The sequence below is a fragment of the Silene latifolia genome, chromosome 2, assembly GCF_048544455.1.
Source record: "Silene latifolia isolate original U9 population chromosome 2, ASM4854445v1, whole genome shotgun sequence".
Taxonomy (NCBI): Eukaryota; Viridiplantae; Streptophyta; class Magnoliopsida; order Caryophyllales; family Caryophyllaceae; genus Silene; species Silene latifolia.
Genome location: NC_133527.1, coordinates 19642667 through 19665238, shown reverse-complemented (window position 1 = coordinate 19665238; position 22572 = coordinate 19642667). Strand labels below are relative to the sequence as shown.

The following is a 22572-nucleotide window of genomic DNA, read 5'->3' as shown; positions in this document are numbered from 1 at the left end:
TAAAGTTTTTTTTTTTTGTTAAAAACTAAAATTATTAAGATAAATTCAAAAAAAAATGGAAAATAATAGTGATTAAATCATTTTTTGCGAAAAAATTTATCGAACAAAATTATAGTGTAGCGGGTTAATGGGTTAACGGCGCGGATACGATTTTATATTTCCGCCCGTTGGGTCGGGGAAGGTTTTGGAAACTTGTACCCGCCACCGGTGGTGGGGCGGGGATGAGTACAAGGGAGCCTATATCTACCACCACCGCTCCACCCCAATGATATCCCTAGTCTTTTGTTGGAAAATTAGCGCCAATCTCCCACGCGCAACGGAAGCAACCAATAGACAAGTAAACCGTAAAGTTAAATAAATCTAAGCAATAATAAGATGAGACAGTATTTAGGGTCAAACTCAGGGCAAAACCTTCCAAACCGGAAGTGAAACCCACTAGCCAAATAGATTAGAATCCACTATAATAATATAGTACCAGTACAACGTAACCGTCACGAATTAAATACTAATTCGGAACCCACAATAATATAAGATAAACCTGTAGCCCTCCAGTAATATTAGTGAATGCCACCAATATTACCTCTAGATTAACCTCCTAAATTATTGTATAAAACTCGTTGTACTGCCTCTCACCCTCAAACCCCGACTTGTTCTCTACCAAGCTAAGTCACCGTGTTTGATTACATTTTGTGAGATATCTTTTCCAAAGGATTTACGTCTTTTATATAGCCACGTGAATTGACGTTATATTTTAATAACATAAATTACTTCACGTTACAAAATAAATGAATTAATAACAATTCATATGTTTTTTGCATATCTTTACGCAAATGAATTAACATTCATTTATCAGGAAGATCCTACGGTTACACTTGGTGTATAGAATCTCATATACACCACCAATTAAATGTCTAACATATAAAGGGAATCTATTATTAGTCATGGAAGGAATTTGGGAAAGTTTGTAGGAAAAATATTCATTTTTGGAGGGAAACAAGAAAAGGAAGGGAAATTTTAGGAGCTTATTAATTTTTGTATTAATATTTATATATACCTTAATTAGAGATAATATTATATCTTAGCATATTCTTTATCCCCATATCTTCTAAATTTTCTACCCTAACAATTTATTATCATATGTACCCAAGAAAAGCAATTTATTATCATAAATTTATACGGTTACTTACTTTGCTTAAAAAAAAAACTTAAATCCATACATTTACATTGAAGTAAAAAAAAATTCAATTTTTTTCTACCATCAGCAGAATGTTTACTTTGCTATTGAACTTTGCTGTAAATTGGATTGCTATGGTTAACTTTGCTACGATCATTATGTGCTCCATTGCAGAATGTGCTGATTTTGTAACTAAGCATCACAACTTTGCTATAATTATATTGCAGTTGATTAGAGGAACATCCCTCTATCCTTCAAAAATAATCACGGATAAGTTTGTCAATTGGGCATGGAGATATTAATAACGCCAACGAATCAATTTGATTGGATTACATACAAACTAATAACGTCGAAGATATTCATAGCGAGTTTGATTCGATATTAATAGCGTCGACGAATTGGTAAGTGTTCACTTTGTTATTTGGGAAAAAAACGCAAAATATGAAATAAAAAAAAAATACCTTACCTAACTTAAAAAGATTATGATTTTTAGCGTTTTTGAATTTGATTTTTAGCATTTTGGCTCCCAAAATATAATAAAACTAAACTTAAGAAAGATTCTATTTTATACCCCACAATCGCCACATGTTATTATGTTACTTGCAGTGTATAGAAGATGGAAAAGATTTAAGGGGATAATTTTAGGAAAATTTATTAATTTTGTGGAAATCTAATATTTTGTTATAATTAAATATTTTAGGAAAATGAACGTTATATCTATATCTTACAAAACTTATATGGTTACTTTTAATTGAATTTGTGTTAAAAGAAACTTATATTTTACAAAGTTTTGCGCCTAATTTTTCTTCCGTGCATTTTTAGTACAATAGATTCAACAAAGAACAATTGTAGGAGGATAGAAGATTGTGAGTCTGGTACAGTTGATGCAAACACACTACAGCAGCAGCACAAACATTCATCAGCATCAAAGTTGCATCACCAAGCCTCCAGGGCACAAACCACCTTAGATATTTGTATAGAAGCTTCTAGATTCTGTTAGGAAGTTTGTTAGAGAGTTTGTTACACTTGAAACAAACTTTGACTGATGTAACTGATTTGACTAGGACTAGTTAGTTGCTCTTCTTCTTGTATATATACACATACTTGTACATTGATCATAAGTTAAGCAATATAATCACAAATTCTATTTACATTTTGTTTCCTCTACAATTCTTCATAATTCTTTCCATACTTTCTGATACTAAGCTTCTGTGTTCATCAATGGCGTTTCATAAGCTTCATGCTGCCACTGTTACATACATTCTGGCACCATTTCACTTGGTATCAGAGCAGGATTAACATCCTGTTTCTGCATATCGTTCATCAATCTTCCGCATTTTTCGCTTTATTTCTCTGATTTTAGTGTTTTTCTAGTTCAAATTGTTGTTTTTGCAGCAAATTTTCATTTTTCTACACCTTTATTCTTCCAATACAACAAATCGAACGTTTTCTACTCTCAAAACTTGTATCATCTTCAAAAATGACAAATTCTACTGAAATTCCAACTGGTGAAGCTTCATACAGTAATCCATATGATGATCCACTTTTTCTTGCAAATTCTGAGAGTGCTAATATGTCATTGACGAATACTCCTTTCAATGGTTCTAATTTTTTGTCCTGGAGTCGAGGTGTTGTTCTTGCTCTTGGCACGAAGAATAAGCAAGGCTTCATCACAGGTGCAGTTCCAATGCCTGCAATTACGTCTCCAAAGTTTCCTCAATGGATGAGGTGTGATCATATGGTCAGATGTTGGTTACTGTATTCCATTGCTCCTACAATAATTAAAGAAGGTTTTACATCTTGTAAGTCAGCAAAGTTGTTATGAACTGATCTATGTGAACGCTATGGTCAATCAAATGCTCCTCTTCTATATCAATTGAAGAATGAATTGAAGAACATCTCACAATTGTAGGAGGATAGAAGATGTTGGCAATTTCAATCACGTCACCCATATAACAAATTTTCATGATAGCAGTTTCAATTTTACTACAAGGAAAGAAAAAACGAAAATGGGGAATTAGAAAATAATATTCAAATCTCAAATTTATTAGGGTTATTTCATAACAATAATCCATCCTATTGGTGGTCTGCAATAATCACTCCATCCTATCAATAATCCCAATTAAATCCAACGTAAGCACCATACCTTCTAATAACGAACCAACTGATATTTTCTTTAAGGTTATATTGGAATATTTGATAGTTTTTGGACAACCTAGCTGGTATATGTGATGTGTATGTGTAATATTTCAAGTGATGAATCAAGTACTTGGTTTATTTGATACACATAAATATAAAAAAATATCAACTGGTTCGTTATTAGAAGGTATGGTGCTTACGTTAGATTTAATTGAGATTATTGATAGGATGGAGTGATTATTGCATACTACCAATAGGATGGATTATTGTTATGAAATAACCCAATTTATTATGGTATGAACATTAATAATAACTTAGAAATTTTTAATTATGGTAAAAGATATTCAAATCTCAAATTTATATTTTCAAATATTTGCTCCTAAATTTGCCAAACTAATTGTTATAAAAGATTATGGTGCTATTTGGCCAAACTTAAAAAGTGCTTTTGTAATTGAAAAAGTAGTAGCTTGGCCAAACATGGTAAATTAGAGATTTTTAAAAGTGCTTTTGAGAAGTCAAAAACTGATTATTCACCCCCAAAAGGAGAAGTAGATATTTACTACTTCTACTTCTACTTTTTACATAAAGAACCAAATAAGCAAACAAAAATGGTATTAAAGTAATTAGGCCAAACATATAAATTTTGTGAGAAACCGCTTTTACAAATGTATGGCCAAACAACTAAAACTTTTCCGAAAAGTAACTTGTGAATAAACTCCTTTTAAAAAGGAAAAGTCATTTTTCATAAGCAAGGTCAAACAGCACCTATATTTCATACCCCACCATTGCCACGTGTCGCCATATTACTCCTAATGTACAAGAGATTCCATACACCAAATGTAACCTAGCTTTTTCGTGTAACTATTAGCTTATTAATTCTCGTGTTGGATATGTTTTCACCCAACATCTTTATTATGGAAAAGTGGTTATTGGTGGATGTTATTTAGGTAAAATATTACTTGGTTTAACATAACACTTGCCAGAATTATGTTATATGAAATATGTTATACCATACATGGTATGTTATGGATATATTCATAATTAGGAAATACGTTATCGTGATATATCATAGAGAATAATATCTTATCTATATTAATACAAAAGACAATACTCAATCCTCAGCGCGCCACGTCATTAATGCAACCTCTTTTTTTTTGGAAATTCATGTTATGGTGGGACCCGGTAGTGTGCAATGTATTTATTTCTTCAGATTTCCGTATTTTCAAACATGCGATAAATTCCGTCTTGCAACAAATTCTATGAAATAATATTATGAAAAAATTATATGAATTAATATTATGAAATAATTTTATACATTCCGTGTAAATAAAATTAATAATATATACGCAGAATGAATTACAAATGGGAGTAAATAAAATTGAATTACATAATTTTTAAAACAAAATTAAATAATAATAAAATTACATAACTACGAGAAGGAATTACATTTATATACGGGATAGAACATAAAACGCAAATGAATTACATACATAATTTTTTAAAACTACATGCTACAATAATTTTTGTTTAAAAAATAAATCTTGACGGAGTATTTACTTGGAGTATAAAATATTCATATATTTTGGTTAATATTATTGAACCATGCAGCAACAACATCACAACATAATTTTTTAAAACTACATGAAAATCAATCATGACGGAGTATTTACCTGGAATATAAAACTCGGCAACTTAACTATCAGCCGCGCATGCCGAAAATGGTAGGCGACAATAATAGGCAACCGGGTTAATTTAGTCTTCAACTAGCATTTAAAGCAAATTTTAATTCTTTTTATTCTATAAAACCAAATAAATTTTAATTTAATTTACAAGTCATTATGCACTACTAATGTAGTGTATCATGAAATTTTTCAATTTTTAGAATAACTTTCATATGTTAAACTTGATTATTAGATTATATTTCTTTTATCCGGATGTAAAGTTTTTTATGTATGCAATTTTTATTTACAAGAGTAGATTACGTTATTTCCTCATAAACCAGTGCATGTCAACACGTGTTTGTAACAAATTTAAACATTAATCATGTAGATCGTTGATTTAGACCAACTAGATAAGTACAATAGAAATGCAAAAACAAATATATATCCAAAAACATTCATACCGGCCCAAATACATACCCGTGCAATTTTACACCGGTTTAAAACTAGTTGATATTATATTATATAGGTGTTTCCGTTTATAGGAATTCCTAGGTTTACTTTTGAATCTATATATACAACCCCTATCAATTGTATTTCTGGTTGAGACACGAACAAACAATAATAAAACAACAATTTGCTTTATGAATTTCTCCACAAATATCGTTTATAATAAAAATCATATGCAATTTGGAATCAAATCAAGCATGAAGAATAATATGGTAGAGGACGCTCCATTGTCAGATGTAAACCCTTATTTGTCTCAAGACATATGGTTCGAAATCCTTAAGAATCTTCCTGTAAAAACCCTAGGCAAATGTCGCTGTGTCTGCAAATCATGGCGCTCCCTTATTGTCTCGCCTTCTTTTATGGCTGCACATCTCAAGCATTACACCCAAAACAAGGCCAATTCCTTAATACTCTACAGAAAGAAATCGGAAAAAGGATATACATATTACGAGCAGTGTGTTCAATTCCGTGACTCGGATCAGTTAAAGGAGCAGAATTCGAGTCCCCCTGCCTCGATTTGCGATTATACATGGCCTTACTTCCACCAATTCTGCTCTGTCTATGGTTTGTTGTGCCTTTTTAATAATGATAATCTCGGCTGCTCTACTCCCATCCTTATTTGGAATCCCATACATGAAAAATGCATCACACTTCCTAGGACGACAATTAGGGACAGAGTATCTGTGGTGGGGTTCGGCTATGATTGTCGAAAGAGCGATCATTGTGTGGTCCTAATATATTTTTCGCCTACAGAAACTCCATTGGTTGAGGTTTTCTCAGTTCAGGAGCGTACCCGGAGAATTATTTCTGCTGATTATTTGGTTGATAACTCTATTATTACTCATGGCTATGTTACTTCCACGAATTGTTTTGTCAATGGGTTTATTCACTGGTTTATTTGGGATTCTGAATTCCGTCCCAAAGCATTGCTTCTGTTTAATGTCTCGGACCACAAGTTTGACACGATGGAGTTGCTTGAAGCTATTACACACATGGAGAATGTTGAGAGTTTCAGTATCTTTGAGCACCAAGGTATGCTATCAGTCTCGCATTGCTACTGGGGAACTCGATGTCAAATCTGGGTGAAGCGAGAATACAACGATGCGACTTCATGGTTCAAAATCTTTGATGTTATATCGTTACCTGGTCTTTCTCCTACAGTCCCAATGCAGTATATGGGTAAGAATGGCGAGAAATTCAGTGATGGGTTTCGGTACTTTGATATGACGGCTGCGCCTGTTAAGGAGCTTGGTTTTCGTATTACTCAATATATGAGGTTTAGTGCTTATTCTGAAAGTCTCGTCTTTCTCGACCAAGAGATTTCCGATTATAATTGATGACTATATGCTGAACTCAAATGGTACAATTCAAATCTGGGTGAAGCGAAAATACAACGATGCGATTTATATGTATTTTGTTCTGAGCTAATTCAAATTTCATATTTTTAACGTGCAAATGGATGAGTTCAGATATTTTCTAATGAAACTCATATATACAGATGCAGGAAGGGGCGTGTAAAAGAAAGACCTATTATATTTAGTCGTCTACTCGTCTATTTAGTTCTTTTACCCGGCTTAGTTGTTAAGAGAATTACAAGATGTGAGACTCCTACTTGTGCCTTTTCAACATCAGCTACTCAACTAGTCCGATTCATTCAAAAATATAAACTTAAAATTCCAATTCTAGTACAAACCATAAATGATTTAATTCCAATATATCAACTTAAGAAATATATCCATGTAATCCACCCCTGTGACTAGATTGAGCAACGCATAATAAAACTTGGTCAACGAAAGAAGCGACGTTTGAGTTTATCATCTGAGTTAAGATCGGTGTCTTGATCGAGCAATACGAGACTATCTGTAAACCCAGCAAACTTAGAAGTTACATGTCGATACAGATCAAGCTCAATAAATTGTCTCGTCGTAAGATCATAGTATAGCAACATTCGATCAGTTGTCCTAGAAAACCCGAATAGCTTACAATCCTTGCCCAAGTACTGAAATGGACCCGTAAAAATAGGATGTTGCACTACAAAATTCAATATCATACACCAAGACTCTTCTTCTTTAACCCAAATTTGACATTTCACAGACGAGGAACTGGCGGATAAATGTTGCTCGAAAAGCAAGACTGATAACTTAGCCTTGTACTTCTGACATTTTTAGTAGATAGTGGTGATTCTATTGAAATCTATGACAGATAAATACGAGCACGTTATTAGGTATCAAGGTAGGAGCATCGATCGGAGTTGGTGCATTAAATAACTAAGCATGTATGTTGTTGAAATTTCAAGTAGTTGGTGCATTTATCAAGCATCCATGCATGCATCAGAGCATCTCCAATGGTTACCTAAAAGTACTTGCTTGCAAATAAAAAAGATTTCAAGCTACTTGCTTAACCATTGGAGCACTCTACATAAACTAGCTTAAATTGAGCTAGTAGCTCCATGGAGCTAGTAGCTTAAATGGTCCTACAAGAAGAATGTAACCAATAGAAAAATAGAGGATGTGTTAAGTGGGTTCAATTAAGCTACTAGTAAATTAGCTTACCATTGGAGCAAATTATAACTTGAAATTGTTGTGCCTTAAAAAGTTGATGTGGCAAAGGTAAGCTAGTAGCAACTAGCTTACCATTGTGGATGCTCTCAGGCCGTTTCTTTTAACCAGCAGGGCATTTTTGTTCCCAATAATTGTGCAGAAAAACATAATTTGGGTCAACATTTTCGATGGGTTGTATTTAAGCAATTAAAAGAGAAAATAAATAGTTAATATATGCATTAATTGCATTGATTTATGTGTAATTTACTCTCTAATTTCTAAATTAATACCAAATATAGAAGAGAATTAAATGTTTAAATACAACCTAGTGGGTTGTATTTATCATTTCCCTTAATTAATTTATGCTTCTAATCCTCACAAATCCTCAAATAAGACGGTTGAAAATAGAGGTGATTAAATGTGGGCTTGAGCCGGATATAAGCTGTGCTCAACTGCTCACCTTTAATGTTGGTCAACGAAGAAGCGAGTAAGCGGGTTCGGGACAAGATCGTGGGCTGGACCTTTGTAATTTTCTTGAAATGTCTTGTCCGTAACCACTTATATGACGGGCGGGATGGGCTTGGGTTCATGGAAGGGATGACCCATGAACAATTCTAGTTGAAAGGTGTTTAATAGTCGATCTTAAACATCGCTCATTGACCTGTAAAAGATCGGATCGAGTACCCATTAATTTCTTGTCGGGTTTATGTCGTTAAGCCTCAAGCCCGTACTCATAGTCATATGCATAAATGAAAAAACAAAATGTGAAGGCCATTTCAACATCAAGTACTCAACTAGTCTGATTCATTCAAAAATGAAAACTATGGTAGGGAGTAGGCAGGGTAAATTATATCCTACTCCCAAGAGTAGGGAGTAGTATACACCCATAGTAGTTACAATAAAAAAAAATAAAAAGAAAAGAAAAAAGAACACAATTAACTACCCACAATCTTTTTTGTTTTTTTTTTCAAATTACTCAATTTATCAAATTTCAAATTCTATCAAATTACACATTTTTTCTATTATTTGTATTAGGATATAGGCCCATTAGGCCGATTATCATTAGGGTTAGGTTACGACATACTCTAAACCCTAGACGGTAGCTGTCGTAACCTAACCCTTAGGATATAGGCCCATTAGGTCGATTATCATTAGGGTTAGGTTACGACAGCTACCGTCTAGGGTTTAGAGTATGTCGTCTATTATATATATCGTCATGTATTTTCATGAGATCACAATTCAATAATACAAACCTTTATGAAATACTCTCTATCTATAAATCTTAAGATATAATCAGAGCCTCTTTCTTGAGTACTCTTAAAAATCGCTTTCATTTTTCTGCCGGTGGGTGTTTAACTTAGCCGCGATGCCCACCGGTGGGATCTTTGATGAAATTGCTCAAGAAATTTAGTCAAAAATTCTTCTTACCCTTTTTAGCAAAATAATTTAAAATAAAAGTCCTTCAATTGTGATAGGTCACGCTTGATCAAGAAGGATTGAATCAATACTTTGGATGTGCATGGCGTGGGATTTGATAATTTATAATATAAATCCCCCATTTTAGCCGAGAGAAAAAAAAGGAAAAAAAAATAATCTTCTCTTTGAAATCCGATTAAAATCATTCAGCGTTTTTTAAGGTGGTACTTGATTTATTTGGAGTCCGAAAAAAAAGCTTTGTTCTCCAGATCTTGAAATTGACGGATAATTTTCCGTTTTATTGATATTTGTTAGGTTCGATTAGTGTTCCTGCAAATCAACTCATATTCGACAAGTCCGAAAACTTAACGTTCTTGTTCGAATAAATTTTAGCGAGTCTTATACTCGTTTATTACTTACCTTTGAAGACGAAGGAAGATTAATGAAGATCGAAGAAGATGAAGATTGAAGATTTCCTTTTTTTTATGTTATTTTTTTCTTTGTAATTCTCCAATCGTAAAGTTCGTACTATGTACTGCCTTTACGATTGCGGGAGGGTATTAGGATATAGGCCCATTAGGCCGATTATCATTAGGGTTAGGTTACGACAGCTACCGTCTAGGGTTTAGAGTATGTCGTCTATTATATATATCGTCATGTATTTTCATGAGATCACAATTCAATAATACAAACCTTTATGAAATACTCTCTATCTATAAATCTTAACAAAGATGTTTAACATAGCTCAACGCGAACTTGTAAAAAAACAAGTGCTCAAATTCGTATGCATCAATGAAAATACAGAAGGTATTAATGAAAACAAGGTCTGGCTTGGAAATTTTTGTCAAGAAATTAAGTTGGCGGATAAACAAATTTACTGTGTTATTTGCCATGGTTTTTGCAAAAGTCTCTGTTCCAACTCCGAGAGTCGAACCCGGGTTGAGACTGTTCAAGTCAATGGTGATAGTGACAATTATTTGCAGCCTGATGCTATCTCCACAAAGGACCCACCTCCTTCTCTTTCTGATAATTGGACCATTGTCCCGTTTCATGACTCTGGTAAAGTACCCTTTCCTTCTCCTAAATTACACTCAACCCACCTTTTAGGAAAGTCTATCCCTGAACCTTCTGATTTGCACTCTGACTTTAACCCCACTTCCCCCTTTTCCCTCTTCAACTTTAACTTCAATCAATTTTTTGATTTCCCCTCCCTCTCCTCTATCCTTAACCAACCTTTACTTAACCCCCCTCTCCCCTTTTTCTCCCCCTCTCTCCTTAATTCAAATTCCTCACCCTTCAACCCTCCAAAAAATGTCGAACCAAAAACACCAGGCACAAGACGACCCGAACCCGTTTATCCTACCGGCACCACTCCCCTTCCTTGTCCCACCAACCTACATTCCACCCTCACCCCTGTTCCAACCCACACCACCACCACGAAAAAATACTACGCTTCTCCTCTTCCACCCGGAAGCGAGTCCAGAGGACTTCTTCCAACCCCCACCCCTCACCCATCCAGAGATACCTATCAACGAGACCACCTTCACCTACGAACGTCGCCTCGTCTCGCGTCAAGTAACCGTACCCAACCTCAGGTCCATCCTTGCAAACTCGTACAACCCGCCACCCTCTTGCAAAAACATTTGCCTCATAAACACCCGGATGCTCTCGGGTTGCCTCCACCCGGCCCATCTACCCGACCTCTCAGACTTACCCAATCTGCCCCCGGTTCTAACTTGTTTCTTGATGTGGTGTCTCAATCACCATCATCACCTTCACCCGTCCCTGGTTGTTCCACCGGAACTGCAATTTCTAATGGATCCTATTCCCACCTTGCCTCGATTGAAAAAAAATTATCTATTGAATTCGACATCCAAGGACCTCTGGGTAGCGAGCTTCGCGAATGCAGTAGTGAACTTTCGTACTGCCAACCGCCTGAAAGCTCTGGACTTATGGTGCAGCTGGGACAGGGTGCCAAACACAGTGCACAGGAAACTTCTTTTAACATTGTGCGAGCTGAGAAACAACCCCATTCCCTCACTTCCAGGCCACGGGTTAGACGTGGACGTGGCCGTGGCAGAGGCCAGCTCGAGAGCTCAAACAGAGCTAAGTGACCTGTTCTCTGTCCCTCCAAATATGAATATATTATTCTGGAACTGTCGGGGTATTGCGAGGCCCTCTTTCCGCACCCACCTTGCCTACCTTATCAATGCTCATAACCCCACCATTGTCACCCTCTCTGAAACCCGGGTTACCTCCCCAAACTCTCTGACCATTGTGCGCAAGCTTCCTTTCGACTCGTTTGAGATTCTGGATCCGGTGGGCTTCACTGGCGGGATAATCATTTTGTGGAACTCGGGAAAGGCAACAGTTACCCTTCTCAACAAACACAATCAACTCATTAATGTGGTGGTTCAGGTACCCCTTACTTCCTTTAATTTTCTCCTTTCTGCTGTCTATGCTAGTACAAAATTCCGTATTCGTCGAACACTTTGGACCGAGCTCGTGAACATGTCTGACACTCATAACCTCCCTTGGGTTTGCTTAGGAGACTTCAATGAAGTCACTTGCCCCTCCGACAAGCTTGGAGGCCGTGGAATAAAACTGCACAGAACTGACTTGTACAAAAATGCTCTTGACTCTTGCGACCTCATAGACATCGGGTTCTCTGGACCCAAGTTCACATGGACCAACAAAAGGCGTATTAACCCAATTTTGGAAAGACTTGACCGGGTTTGGGTGAACCAGTTGTGGCTTGACCAGTACCCCAATTCCCATAACCTTCACTTGACTCGTCTCTCCTCGGACCATTGCCCTATCATTCTTAAAACTTCCCTCCCCCCCCCCCCCCCCATCCCGTGATTAAACCCTTCAAATTCGAGGGATTCTGGAACCATGATCCCTCCTTCCTCCCCCTTGTTTCTTCGTCCTGGCCCTCCCTGCCCGGCTGCCCCCTAATAAACTCACTAACCTCGGCCTCACCCTTACTGACTGGGCTGCCGCTACCTTTGGTAGTCTTCCAAAAATGAGAAAGAAACTTTCCTCCCGCATCATTGGGATCCGGAAAGACCTTTGTAACCACCCCACTTCTAGGTTCCTCATTGATCTTAATGACTCTCTCACCCATGACCTCAACTGTGTCCTTGACTTTGAACATCGCTACTGGAGGGATAGGTCCCATATTAGCTGGCTTACTGATGGGGATCGTAACACTTCCTTTTTCCAGAAATCTGTCACCCTTCGTAGATGCTTCAACCGTATCCTTTCCCTGACTAATGATGTGGGTTCCATCATCTCTGGTCATGACGCTCTCAATAGTCATATTACTCACTATTTTGCCAAACTCTTTACCACTGAGAAAGATTTCACTCTCCTTCCCCCTTTCTCTAGTTCCCTTAGTTCTGGGACCACCTATGTCACTATCTACATGATCCCCTCTGATGAGGAAATTAGATTTGCTCTGTTTTCTCTTGGCTCTAACAAAGCCCCCGGACCCGACGGATACCACGCGGGTTTTTTCAAAAGATGTTGGGACATCATAAAACCTGACTTCATCCCCTTTATTAAAAATATTTTCTCAACAAAAATTGTTCCTTCCTCCATCAACCAAACCATTATCTCCCTTATCCCTAAGATCCCCTCCCCTCAAAAAATCACAAACTTTCGACTCATTAGCCTTTGCAACACCACTTACAAGATGATATCAAAAATTATTGTTAGTCGTCTTAAGCCTCACATGCACAACCTCATCTCCCCTAACAAAGGAAGCTCCGTCCCTGGTCGAGGGACTGATACCAACTTCATCATTGCCTCGGAGATTCTCCACTCCATGCACTTCTCCAAGAGTAACCTGGGTTGGTTTGCCCTTAATCTTGACCTTGAAAAGGCCTTCGACAGACTTGAGTGGGACTTTATTAGAACCTGCCTTCTTGAGGTCAACATCGACCCTGACACTATCTCCCTTATCATGAGTTGTATCACCACGGCTTCCGCTCAGGTTAGCCTTAATGGTACCGCTCTTGACAATTTCCTTCCCTCCTAGAGTATCCGACAAGGCGATCCCCTCTCTCCCTACATTTTCATTATTTGTATGGAGGCCCTCTCCCGTCTCATACATCAGTCTTGTCATGACAACGATTGGACCCCTTACCCCCTCGGGAAAGGGGGAGCCGCTTTCTCCCATCTTCTCTTTGCTGACGACATCCTCGTCTTCGGAAGAGCTTCTGAGAAGAATCTCTGTGCCCTCCAAGACACCATTCTGTCCTTCTGCTCCGCCTCAGGCCAAAAAATTAACTGTCTCAAAAGCAAAATTATTTTCTCCAGGCACACCCCCCCCCCCCTGATGTCCACCTCTTTGAGGATGCCTTAGGCATCAAAAAAGCTAACAACCCTGGAATCTACCTTGGCTATCCTCTTCACGGTAAAAAACCTAAAAGAGCTGATCTCCACTTCATCCTCGACAACATCCAAACCAAACTTGCCAACTGGAAATCTCGCTTTTTATCCAAAGCTGGGAGAATCTGTCTCATTAAATTCACCCTCAATGCCATTTCCAGCCACACTATGCAGTGCATTCGCCTCCCCTCCTCCATTCTCCGCGGCATTGATAAAATTACCAGGAGCTTTCTTTGGTCTAGCCAGTCTTCTAGGAAACTCCACCTTGCCAATTGGGATCTTGTTACCCTTCCTCTCTCCTTGGGTGGACTGGGTATTAAGGCCGCCAAGCTTCACAATGATTCCCTTACCACTAAACTGAGCTGGAAAATCCTCCTTGACAAATCCTCCCTTGCTACCAAAGCCTTACACAGTAAATACCTTACCCCCGTCCCCGTTCTTTCTCCTACGGCTCCCATATTTGGAAAAATGTGGGAATTGGGTGGGGCTTCCTCAAGAATAATCTAACCTGGTCTATAGGAGATGGCTCCACTATCCGGTTGTGGGATGATCCCTGGACCAGTCTGGCACCACGAACCCTCGACATTGTCGTCTCGTTTCGCCCAGATATTACATTGAGCTAAAAATTCATTATTCCGGACTCTATAATCGCAATGGGACACTGATAACCTACCTCGGTACTCAAATATACCGAAATTACGTGAGCCCGTCTTTACGATTTCTTTAGGCAGTTCCATCTTTGCAAATCTTTCTTCCGCGACATCAAACAATAGCAAGCATTCAACAAGAGAAGGACCGATTCTCGTGTTTTTACTAAGAAGCAGCCAATGAATCACTCCTCTATGAAAACATTGTGAAGCGGAGACATTATTGATGATCGAGTTATCAACCAAATATTTAGCGTAAATTGTCTTCCATGTTCGTTCCTGAACCGAGTAAACCTCTACCAATGGCTTCTTTGTATCCGAATAACTAATTTTGACTACCCGATGATCATTCCTAAGACAATCGTAGCCGAACCCTACAACAGAAAGGTCGTCCGTAAAATTGGACTCGGGAAGTTTAGCAGATTTCTGAATTAAAGGATTCCATATCAAGATACGGTCTCTTGGGCGAGGATGACTACTATCAGAGACGCACAACAAACCATTAACGGACCCAACAAAATAAAAGCAAGACGGAAGAGTTTGAGGTACAATAAAAGGGCAAATTGAGGTGTGAAGTCTATTCCCTTGTTTCAACATATCAAAATCACGAAAGAGACTGATTTGCTCAAAATCAGATCTTTGATTTTGAACTTTCAAAGAATATGTTTGTACAGAATTAATGAATTGGTTTCGTTTTGGGTGTAATGCTTAAAGTGTGCGGCCATAAAAGAAGAGGAAATAATTAGAGAATGTCATGATTTGCATACACAACGGCATTTACCTAAGGTTTTTACAGGAAATTTCTTGAAGATTTTGAACCATATGTCTTCAGAGATACATGGATTTATGTCCGACATTTTATTTGTGATTCGTACTGATGATGAACTTATTTTATAAGTACTGAAAAACAAAATATATGAGAAATTATTTAAACTAGCTGTTGGAAAAACCCTAAACTGGCCGGCCGTATAGCACTCTTTCTATAATGGGAATTATTATTAAGATTAGAAAGATTTTGAGAAATTAATATACACCCTCGTAAATTATTGAAAAGCCCGTCTTACCCTATGAGACGTCTTTATAGGTGTCAACTAGCTTAGTTGATAAGGTCACTAGTGTAGATTTCGTATGAATGTACGGTATTTTAGACCGTCATATATAGAATAAGTACCTTCTTTCACCTTAAATCGGGTTATTCGGTTCACTTTAAATCGGGTCACTAGGCAAACGAGTCATTCAATTCAATTTCGGATCCGGTGGAATCGGTTCTATTTAAATTAGGTTGACCTTATTTCGATCAGGTTCGTTTCGGTTAGCAACTTCAATCGGGTTTGTGCTCTTTCGAGCCGGTTACGATTCAGATCGATTCTATTTCCGTTGAGTTGAGTTTCGGGTCATAATTTTCTTGGGTTTTAGGTCAAAAAATTAGCTTATACTCCCTCCAATTCACCATATTCTTCCCTATTTCCTAAAACGGTTATTCAGGTTTTCTTCCCCTTTCTATTTTTGGTAACTTTTTACTCTTATTTTATTCATACCTCTCTCCTATTACCCCACCCACCCAACTCTTTTAATCCTATTTTATTCCTTACTTTACTATTTGTGGCCCACAATCTATTATTTAACTCTTAATTATTCATCCCTTTCTCCTATCACCAAACCCCACCCAACTTTTTATCAATATAATACTTCATTTCTTAATTCTTGTGTCCAAAGTAAAGAGGAAGAAAATAGAGGATTGGAGGGAGTATATACCTTATATTTTTCAATTTAAATGTCACAATTCATAACACTATCAATGAAAAAAAAACTAATTATGAGTTTATTTATGAGAAACTATCAATGAAAAAAATACCTAATTATGAGTTTATTTATGAGAAAATAGATGTTTCTCATTTTGGTCAATCGGTTCCGTTCTTATCGGTTGAGATAAATTCAAGTTCGGGTATTTTCAATTATTATTGAGTTGATTCAGTTTCGGTTTGATTCGAATTGAGTCGGGTTTCGGGTACTATTATGATAATCACATCAGGTGTTCGTTCGGTTACTAATTCATCTATTTTCGAATGACTTTTTGGGTTCGGTTTTATGTTTCAGGTCTATTATATAATACTAAAAAAAAGTACGTAAAAACGAGTATATAGAAATGGGAAGAAAACATATTTCTAGAGGGAGTATCTATTTTATTTTTTTGGTCAAGAAAAGCGGAATACATCCAACCTAGAACTAAACGAACAAAAGAAACAAAAACAACACTAAAACAAAAACCAAAGCAACCAAACTAAAACGAAAACACAGGCACGAAACGAGGCCAAACCACCCCTCCCATGTCTTGCTGAATGAGATGAAATAACTGGGTCAACATATTTGTATGATCTACACGACAAAGTTGCAAAGGTTTCGTTACTCCAATATTCGCCATTAGGTCCGCACACATGTTAGCCTCTCTATAGATATGGATGATCTGAACCTGCCATTGAGAGTCTTCTATGAATGACTTACAAATTTGCATCAAATGAGGATGCGCAGTCGGATACGGTTCTTTCAGTTCCATCACATTAACAACCACCATAGAGTCCGTCTGAATAATAAGGCGTGGTATCTTCCGCTTTATGGCAATCATTAAGCTCCGTTTCAAGGCCATAAGTTCAGCTCGTGTCACCGTTGCAACTCCCAATTTCTCGACAAATGCTTCAATAATTTGACCAGCGACATTACGAAATATTCCATCCGCCCCGGATAAACACGGATTACCCTTCAATGCTCCGTTCAGCCGGTGGTGCAACCCATCTGATAAATATTTCCTTATGGATTTGCGCTTTGGATTTGATACAAATGTCCGTCACCTCTCTAGTAAAGAGGATTCCCTAAAGAGAGTTATATTACCGATTGGATATGTAATTATTGTAAAACTACGGATTTTATAGGCTGGTACTCGACCGAGTATGGCCTACTCGGTCGAGTAGTGTGTGTCGCGTAGTCTGTTTGGCTACTGTCAAGGAACACTCGGCCGAGTATGCTGAATACTCGAACGAGTAGAGGGTACTTGGCCGAGTATACTCTATACTCGACCGAGTATCCGGTCTGACGAGTAATATTTCAGCAGTTTAATTCGGGAGTAATTAGGGCGTTATATATTTCATTAATCAGTTTCTAAACACAATTTACAAAACCTAAAACATCATACGACGCTCTAATCACTCCGAATCTCTCCTCTCTGTGTGGACAATCATAAGCAATCGTACTCAACCCTTTAATTCTTTGTCGTTAAGTCTTTATTCTCATGTTTAATGGTGGTTATTTCTAGGGTTTGTCTTTAATCATGTATTGGGGGAAATGGGGTTTTAGCAATTAGTGATTGTGTTATGTGATTGTTGTTTAGGCGAAGACTTCGTAGAGGAGCCGTTCTAGTTGCTCGATCTCCTTCATTGCTGTTGTGCTAAGGTAGGGTTTCCCTACTCAGTTACTGTACTCAGTTACTGTTAATTGATCTCCTTCTAGTTACTGTACATAACGACATTTACCTAAGGTTTTCACAAGAAGGTACTTGAATATTTCGAACCATATGTCTGGAGAAACATATGGATTTACGTTCAACATTTTTAATAGATGAAGAGTTTGGTAGACAATGAAATGAACTGATGAAGACGAAATAAATACTAGTAGTGAGTACAACTGAGTATTTAATGTGTGCAGAATACGAAGGTTGATTGTATTAAAGATTTTGAGAGATGAAACGGTGAATAGTTAAAAGTATCACGTATACTATGGACATTGGTATATGAAATGTTGATACCCAGTTACAGGAAATCACAATGCCCTGCATGCACTACTTAAATTCTCACGTATGACGTTTGTACTCGTACTTTTTGACAAAAACTGACAATTTTTGGCAAGTAATAATTAAAAGTAGTCACTATATATTTAACATAAAATGATCCAATATTTATCTTTTTTTTTGGTTAAAAACGGAACTTTAAATTAAGAAAACGAAAGAGGCCGTAGGTTACAAATCATAGAGGAGGGTACGGGGAGAGCTTGATACAAGTCATTGAGTCTAAATTACAAAGATTCTCAACAAAAGAAAGAGCTACACTCCAAGTAAAATTTCCTAAATTTCCTTGATTTGGTACAACGTCTTTAGTAGATAACTTGACGAGAGCGTCAGCAACGGCATTGGTGCACCTAGGCTCGTCATTGACTATGGCATTGTGAGCCCTTTAGTAGTTCCCTACAATTCAAAATTATATTAATCGAGAAACCAAAAACGTTAGAAATTGAAAGCAGCTCGTCATTGACTATGGCATGCGCCGCGGTAAGTCAGAACTAATAATGAAGTTTCCCATGTTATTAGAAGCAAATAACAGTCCATCTCTAATAGCCAACACTTCACTCATAAAGGGCGAGATGGCCGAGCATCTCCTCGTCCAACCACCTAACCACAGTGGCAAAATGGTTTCTAACCATACACCCAATACCTGCCAAACGAGATGAGTCACAAAAGGAAGCATCAACATTAATCTTAGACCACAAAAGTGGCGGAGGAGCCCAACACACTAGGTAAAGGGGAGGGGAATTATTTTGCAGGGAGCAGGGGAGTTGGCAAGTCAAGACAAGATTTTTGAACACGGTTGATCAAGATCTGGTTGATGGGCTCAACAACGGAGTTAAAGATGATATTGTTACGACAAATCCAAATATGCCACAAGATGAAAGTGAAAGTTGTGACCCAAGAAGGCAAAGAGCCGTTTTCAAAGAGCCCAGGCTCAAGGTCACTAGTGAAGAAAGAGGAAGGGAGGGTGAAGTAATTCCAAACATCACGAGAGGAAGGGCAATCACGAAGGTGGAGAGAGTTTTCAGTGTGGTGGTTACACAAGTCGCAACTAGGTGAAGGAGTAAATGGAATGAATAAAAAGGGTGGCTTTATGAAGGATCTTATCCCACCAAACCAACTAATAAAGGAAAAGGGAGATACGGGGTTGAGTTGGGATCCGCCAAAGCCAACGGAGACAGTGAGACACTGACCAGAGAAAGAAGGTAGGGACAAATCAGAGCTAAGGGAAGCGTAATCAAGGTTAAGAGAAAAACCCTTAGGGTGTGTTTGGATTGAGGAATTTGGAGGGAAAAGAAAGGTAAGGAGAGTAGGGGATTTAAAATCTTTTGTTTGGATAGCAAATAAGAGTGGAGGGAAATGGAGGGGGAGAGATTTGGAGGGATCCATTTTCCCTCCTCGAAGGCAAATCAAAATTTCTCCATAATAGACAAGATTTGGAAGGAATTGTATCCAAACACCCACACCCCATTTGCCCTCCCCTTCCCTTACCTCCCTTTCTCTTCCCTCCTTCCCCCTCCCCTTCCTTTCCCTCCACTTTTGCTATCCAAACATACCCTTAGAGGCGCAAAGGGAAGAATTCGAAATAGACCGATCGATGCAAGTGACAGAGGGTTAGGGGGTAAGGTAAAAATGGTCTCAATAATATAGGGGGTAAGGTGAAGTCAAGAACGGAAAAAGTTCCAAGAACCATCAACAATGATGGACGAGTTGCACATGTTGACAGAGGAAAAATTCAAGGGCCCAATCATGAGAAAACGAAAGGGGCCAAGGGAGGTCCAATTATCATTCCACATGGAAATAAAATCACCATTACCAATCAACACGATGCCACAGATGGGAACCAAGTTAAAATGGTTTGGGGTGGTGAAAACCACTAATGTACTTACTAAAGAAAGCTTTAGACGCGCCATTATGCCGGAGAATGAAAGAAGGTTCTCCAGTAAAGGCGAGAGAAAAAGGCAAGGTTTAAAGTCTTTCAGTTGCGGATCCCAACCCCTCTTTGGTCTTAGGCGGTGTGAGTTGATTCAAATTAATCAAGTGAAGTACAAGGAGCACTATCCGTGGTTGAATTCTACACTCAGTTGAAGATGATTTGAGACCAGACCACCCCGATCGGGGTCGTGACTTTCTTGGCCGAGACACAAATTTCCATGTGTGAATCTCGCCAAGTATTGATATTAATATCTCCGAGCACATAACCCTAATAAGGGTTGCATTATACCTCGTATATACTTGCAGAACCGGATAAAATTATTTAACAACCTTATCCATTACATATACATTTACTCGATATACGATTATATATATGAGCATACACTCCTTATTCCCGACTCACATTATATCATCACGAGCTCAACCCAATTTTGACTCTAAAATCCAAATTCCCTTAAATGTCTTTTGATCAAAATCACTAACAGGTACCAAGAATCGGAGCACAATAGTTTGGGGCCCCAAAATATGACTATACAAGTAATAACGAAACTTTTAGTTTAAAGGCGACGGTGTCATCTCATCTTGTTTTTCTTATTATTTGGGATTCCAAATTGATGATCGCTCAGGTTTATTCAACGGGCAATCGCTCAGATTTATTCAACGGCCCTGCAAATTTGTTTCATTAAAAAAGAAAACTTGAACGGAGTATTCCACAAATATGACAACTTGAAAAACAAAGTTCATATACTTACCATACTCGTACGATAGCGCCTAGCGGTACTTTAAAATAAAACGTAACAAGCAATATTGGACAAAATACAACTTCACGTTGACTCAAAAACTCTAAACGAATGAAACAAAGGCATCATTGTAGAAAATTGATCGATTCATTTCCAGATTTCAAGTTGAATGGATGTATGGAATGCTTTTAAGTGCATCATTTGTGCAAACATCGGTATTTTGGTCGTCAAGCAATACAAGACTCTCAGTAAACGCAGCAAACTTTGTAGATGCATCTTGATGAAGACCGAGTTCAAGAAACTCTTTCATTACAAAATGACGAATACCAAGTGTAAAACGTAGTCTCGTCTTCGTCATCAAAATGTCACACAAAATCAACATTTTATCAGTTGCCCTAGCAAACCCAAATAGCTCACCATTCCTCCCCAAGTAATCAATTGGACCCATATGAATATAATCATTAATTGCGATATTCAATATCAAACACCAAGACTTTTCTTCTTTAACCCAAATATGAACTATCGCACCAATGACCATGGCGTCCATGTCGCGTTGATACTCGCAATGCGACAATGATAACTTAGTTTTATACTCAAGAATACCGAATTCCCCTTTCCATGAATTTAAAATCTTGTTTGGCAACTCTATCTTTTCAAAAGTTTCTTCGACTATATCGAATGAAACAATCCATTTGCCAAATGAGGAATTATCGATAACATAATTTTCCGAAGTGAGCCAATAAACGACACCATTAATAAAGCATTGTGAAGAGGAAACCATAGGAATCGAGTGACCAACTAAATAATCCGAGGGAATATTCCTCCATATCCGATCCCAAACCGAATAAACCTCAACTAACGGGTTGAACTCGTGGTTGCCACGAGAATAACTAATCTTAACCACTCTATGATCATTTTTTTTACTGTCATAACCAAAGCCTAACACAGATGTTTGGTCATCTAAGTCAATGGTAGCGGCCATAGACAAAGGCAAGTTGATCGTTTTCCGAAGAAAAGGATTCCATAACATGATTTGGATTGTTGGACCGAGATAACCATCATCAGAAAGGCATATCAAGCCATTGATTGAGCCCACAAAGAAAGAGCAATGCTGAGAATCATAAAATACGTTGAAAGGGCAAATTGAGGTGTGACTAAGTTGAAGGGGTATACGACCAGAGTCGAGAAAGAAACAGTATTGCTCATGTTGTGAGATATTAAGGGATATTTTACGGTAGAGAAGCAAGGAGTTGGCGTCGTTTTGGGTATAGTGGTTTAGGTGTGCCGCCATAAAAGTAGGGGAAACAATTAAAGAATGCCATGATTTGCAAACACAACGACATTTACCTAAGATTTTCACAGGAAGTTCCTTGAAGATTTCGAACCATATGTCTTGAGAAATATATGGATTTACATCTGACATTTTTAATACTGTTGTAACGGAGGCGTCCCGTTACCCAAACAGTTAATTGATAAGGCGATAAGAACAATAAATAACGAATGTAAATAAAGTTGACACAAAGATTTACGTGGTTCACCAGTAAAATAACTGGCTACGTCCACCTTGCGAGGAGATCAAATTTCAC

At 37.7% G+C, this 22572-nt stretch overlaps 2 protein-coding genes across 2 annotated transcripts; one reads left to right on the top strand and one right to left on the bottom strand.

Annotated features, from left to right (window-relative positions):
• The first annotated feature begins 5690 nt into the window (after positions 1–5690).
• Positions 5691–6818, top strand: LOC141636189 (F-box protein At5g48550-like). Its single transcript, XM_074446738.1, has one exon. The coding sequence runs from the start codon at positions 5691–5693 to the stop codon at positions 6816–6818; it is 1128 nt and encodes a 375-aa protein (XP_074302839.1).
• A 14328-nt stretch (positions 6819–21146) lies between these two features.
• On the bottom strand, positions 21147–22409 carry LOC141636173 (F-box/kelch-repeat protein At3g23880-like). Its single transcript, XM_074446737.1, has one exon. The coding sequence runs from the start codon at positions 22407–22409 to the stop codon at positions 21147–21149; it is 1263 nt and encodes a 420-aa protein (XP_074302838.1).
• Between the last annotated feature and the right edge of the window lie 163 nt (positions 22410–22572).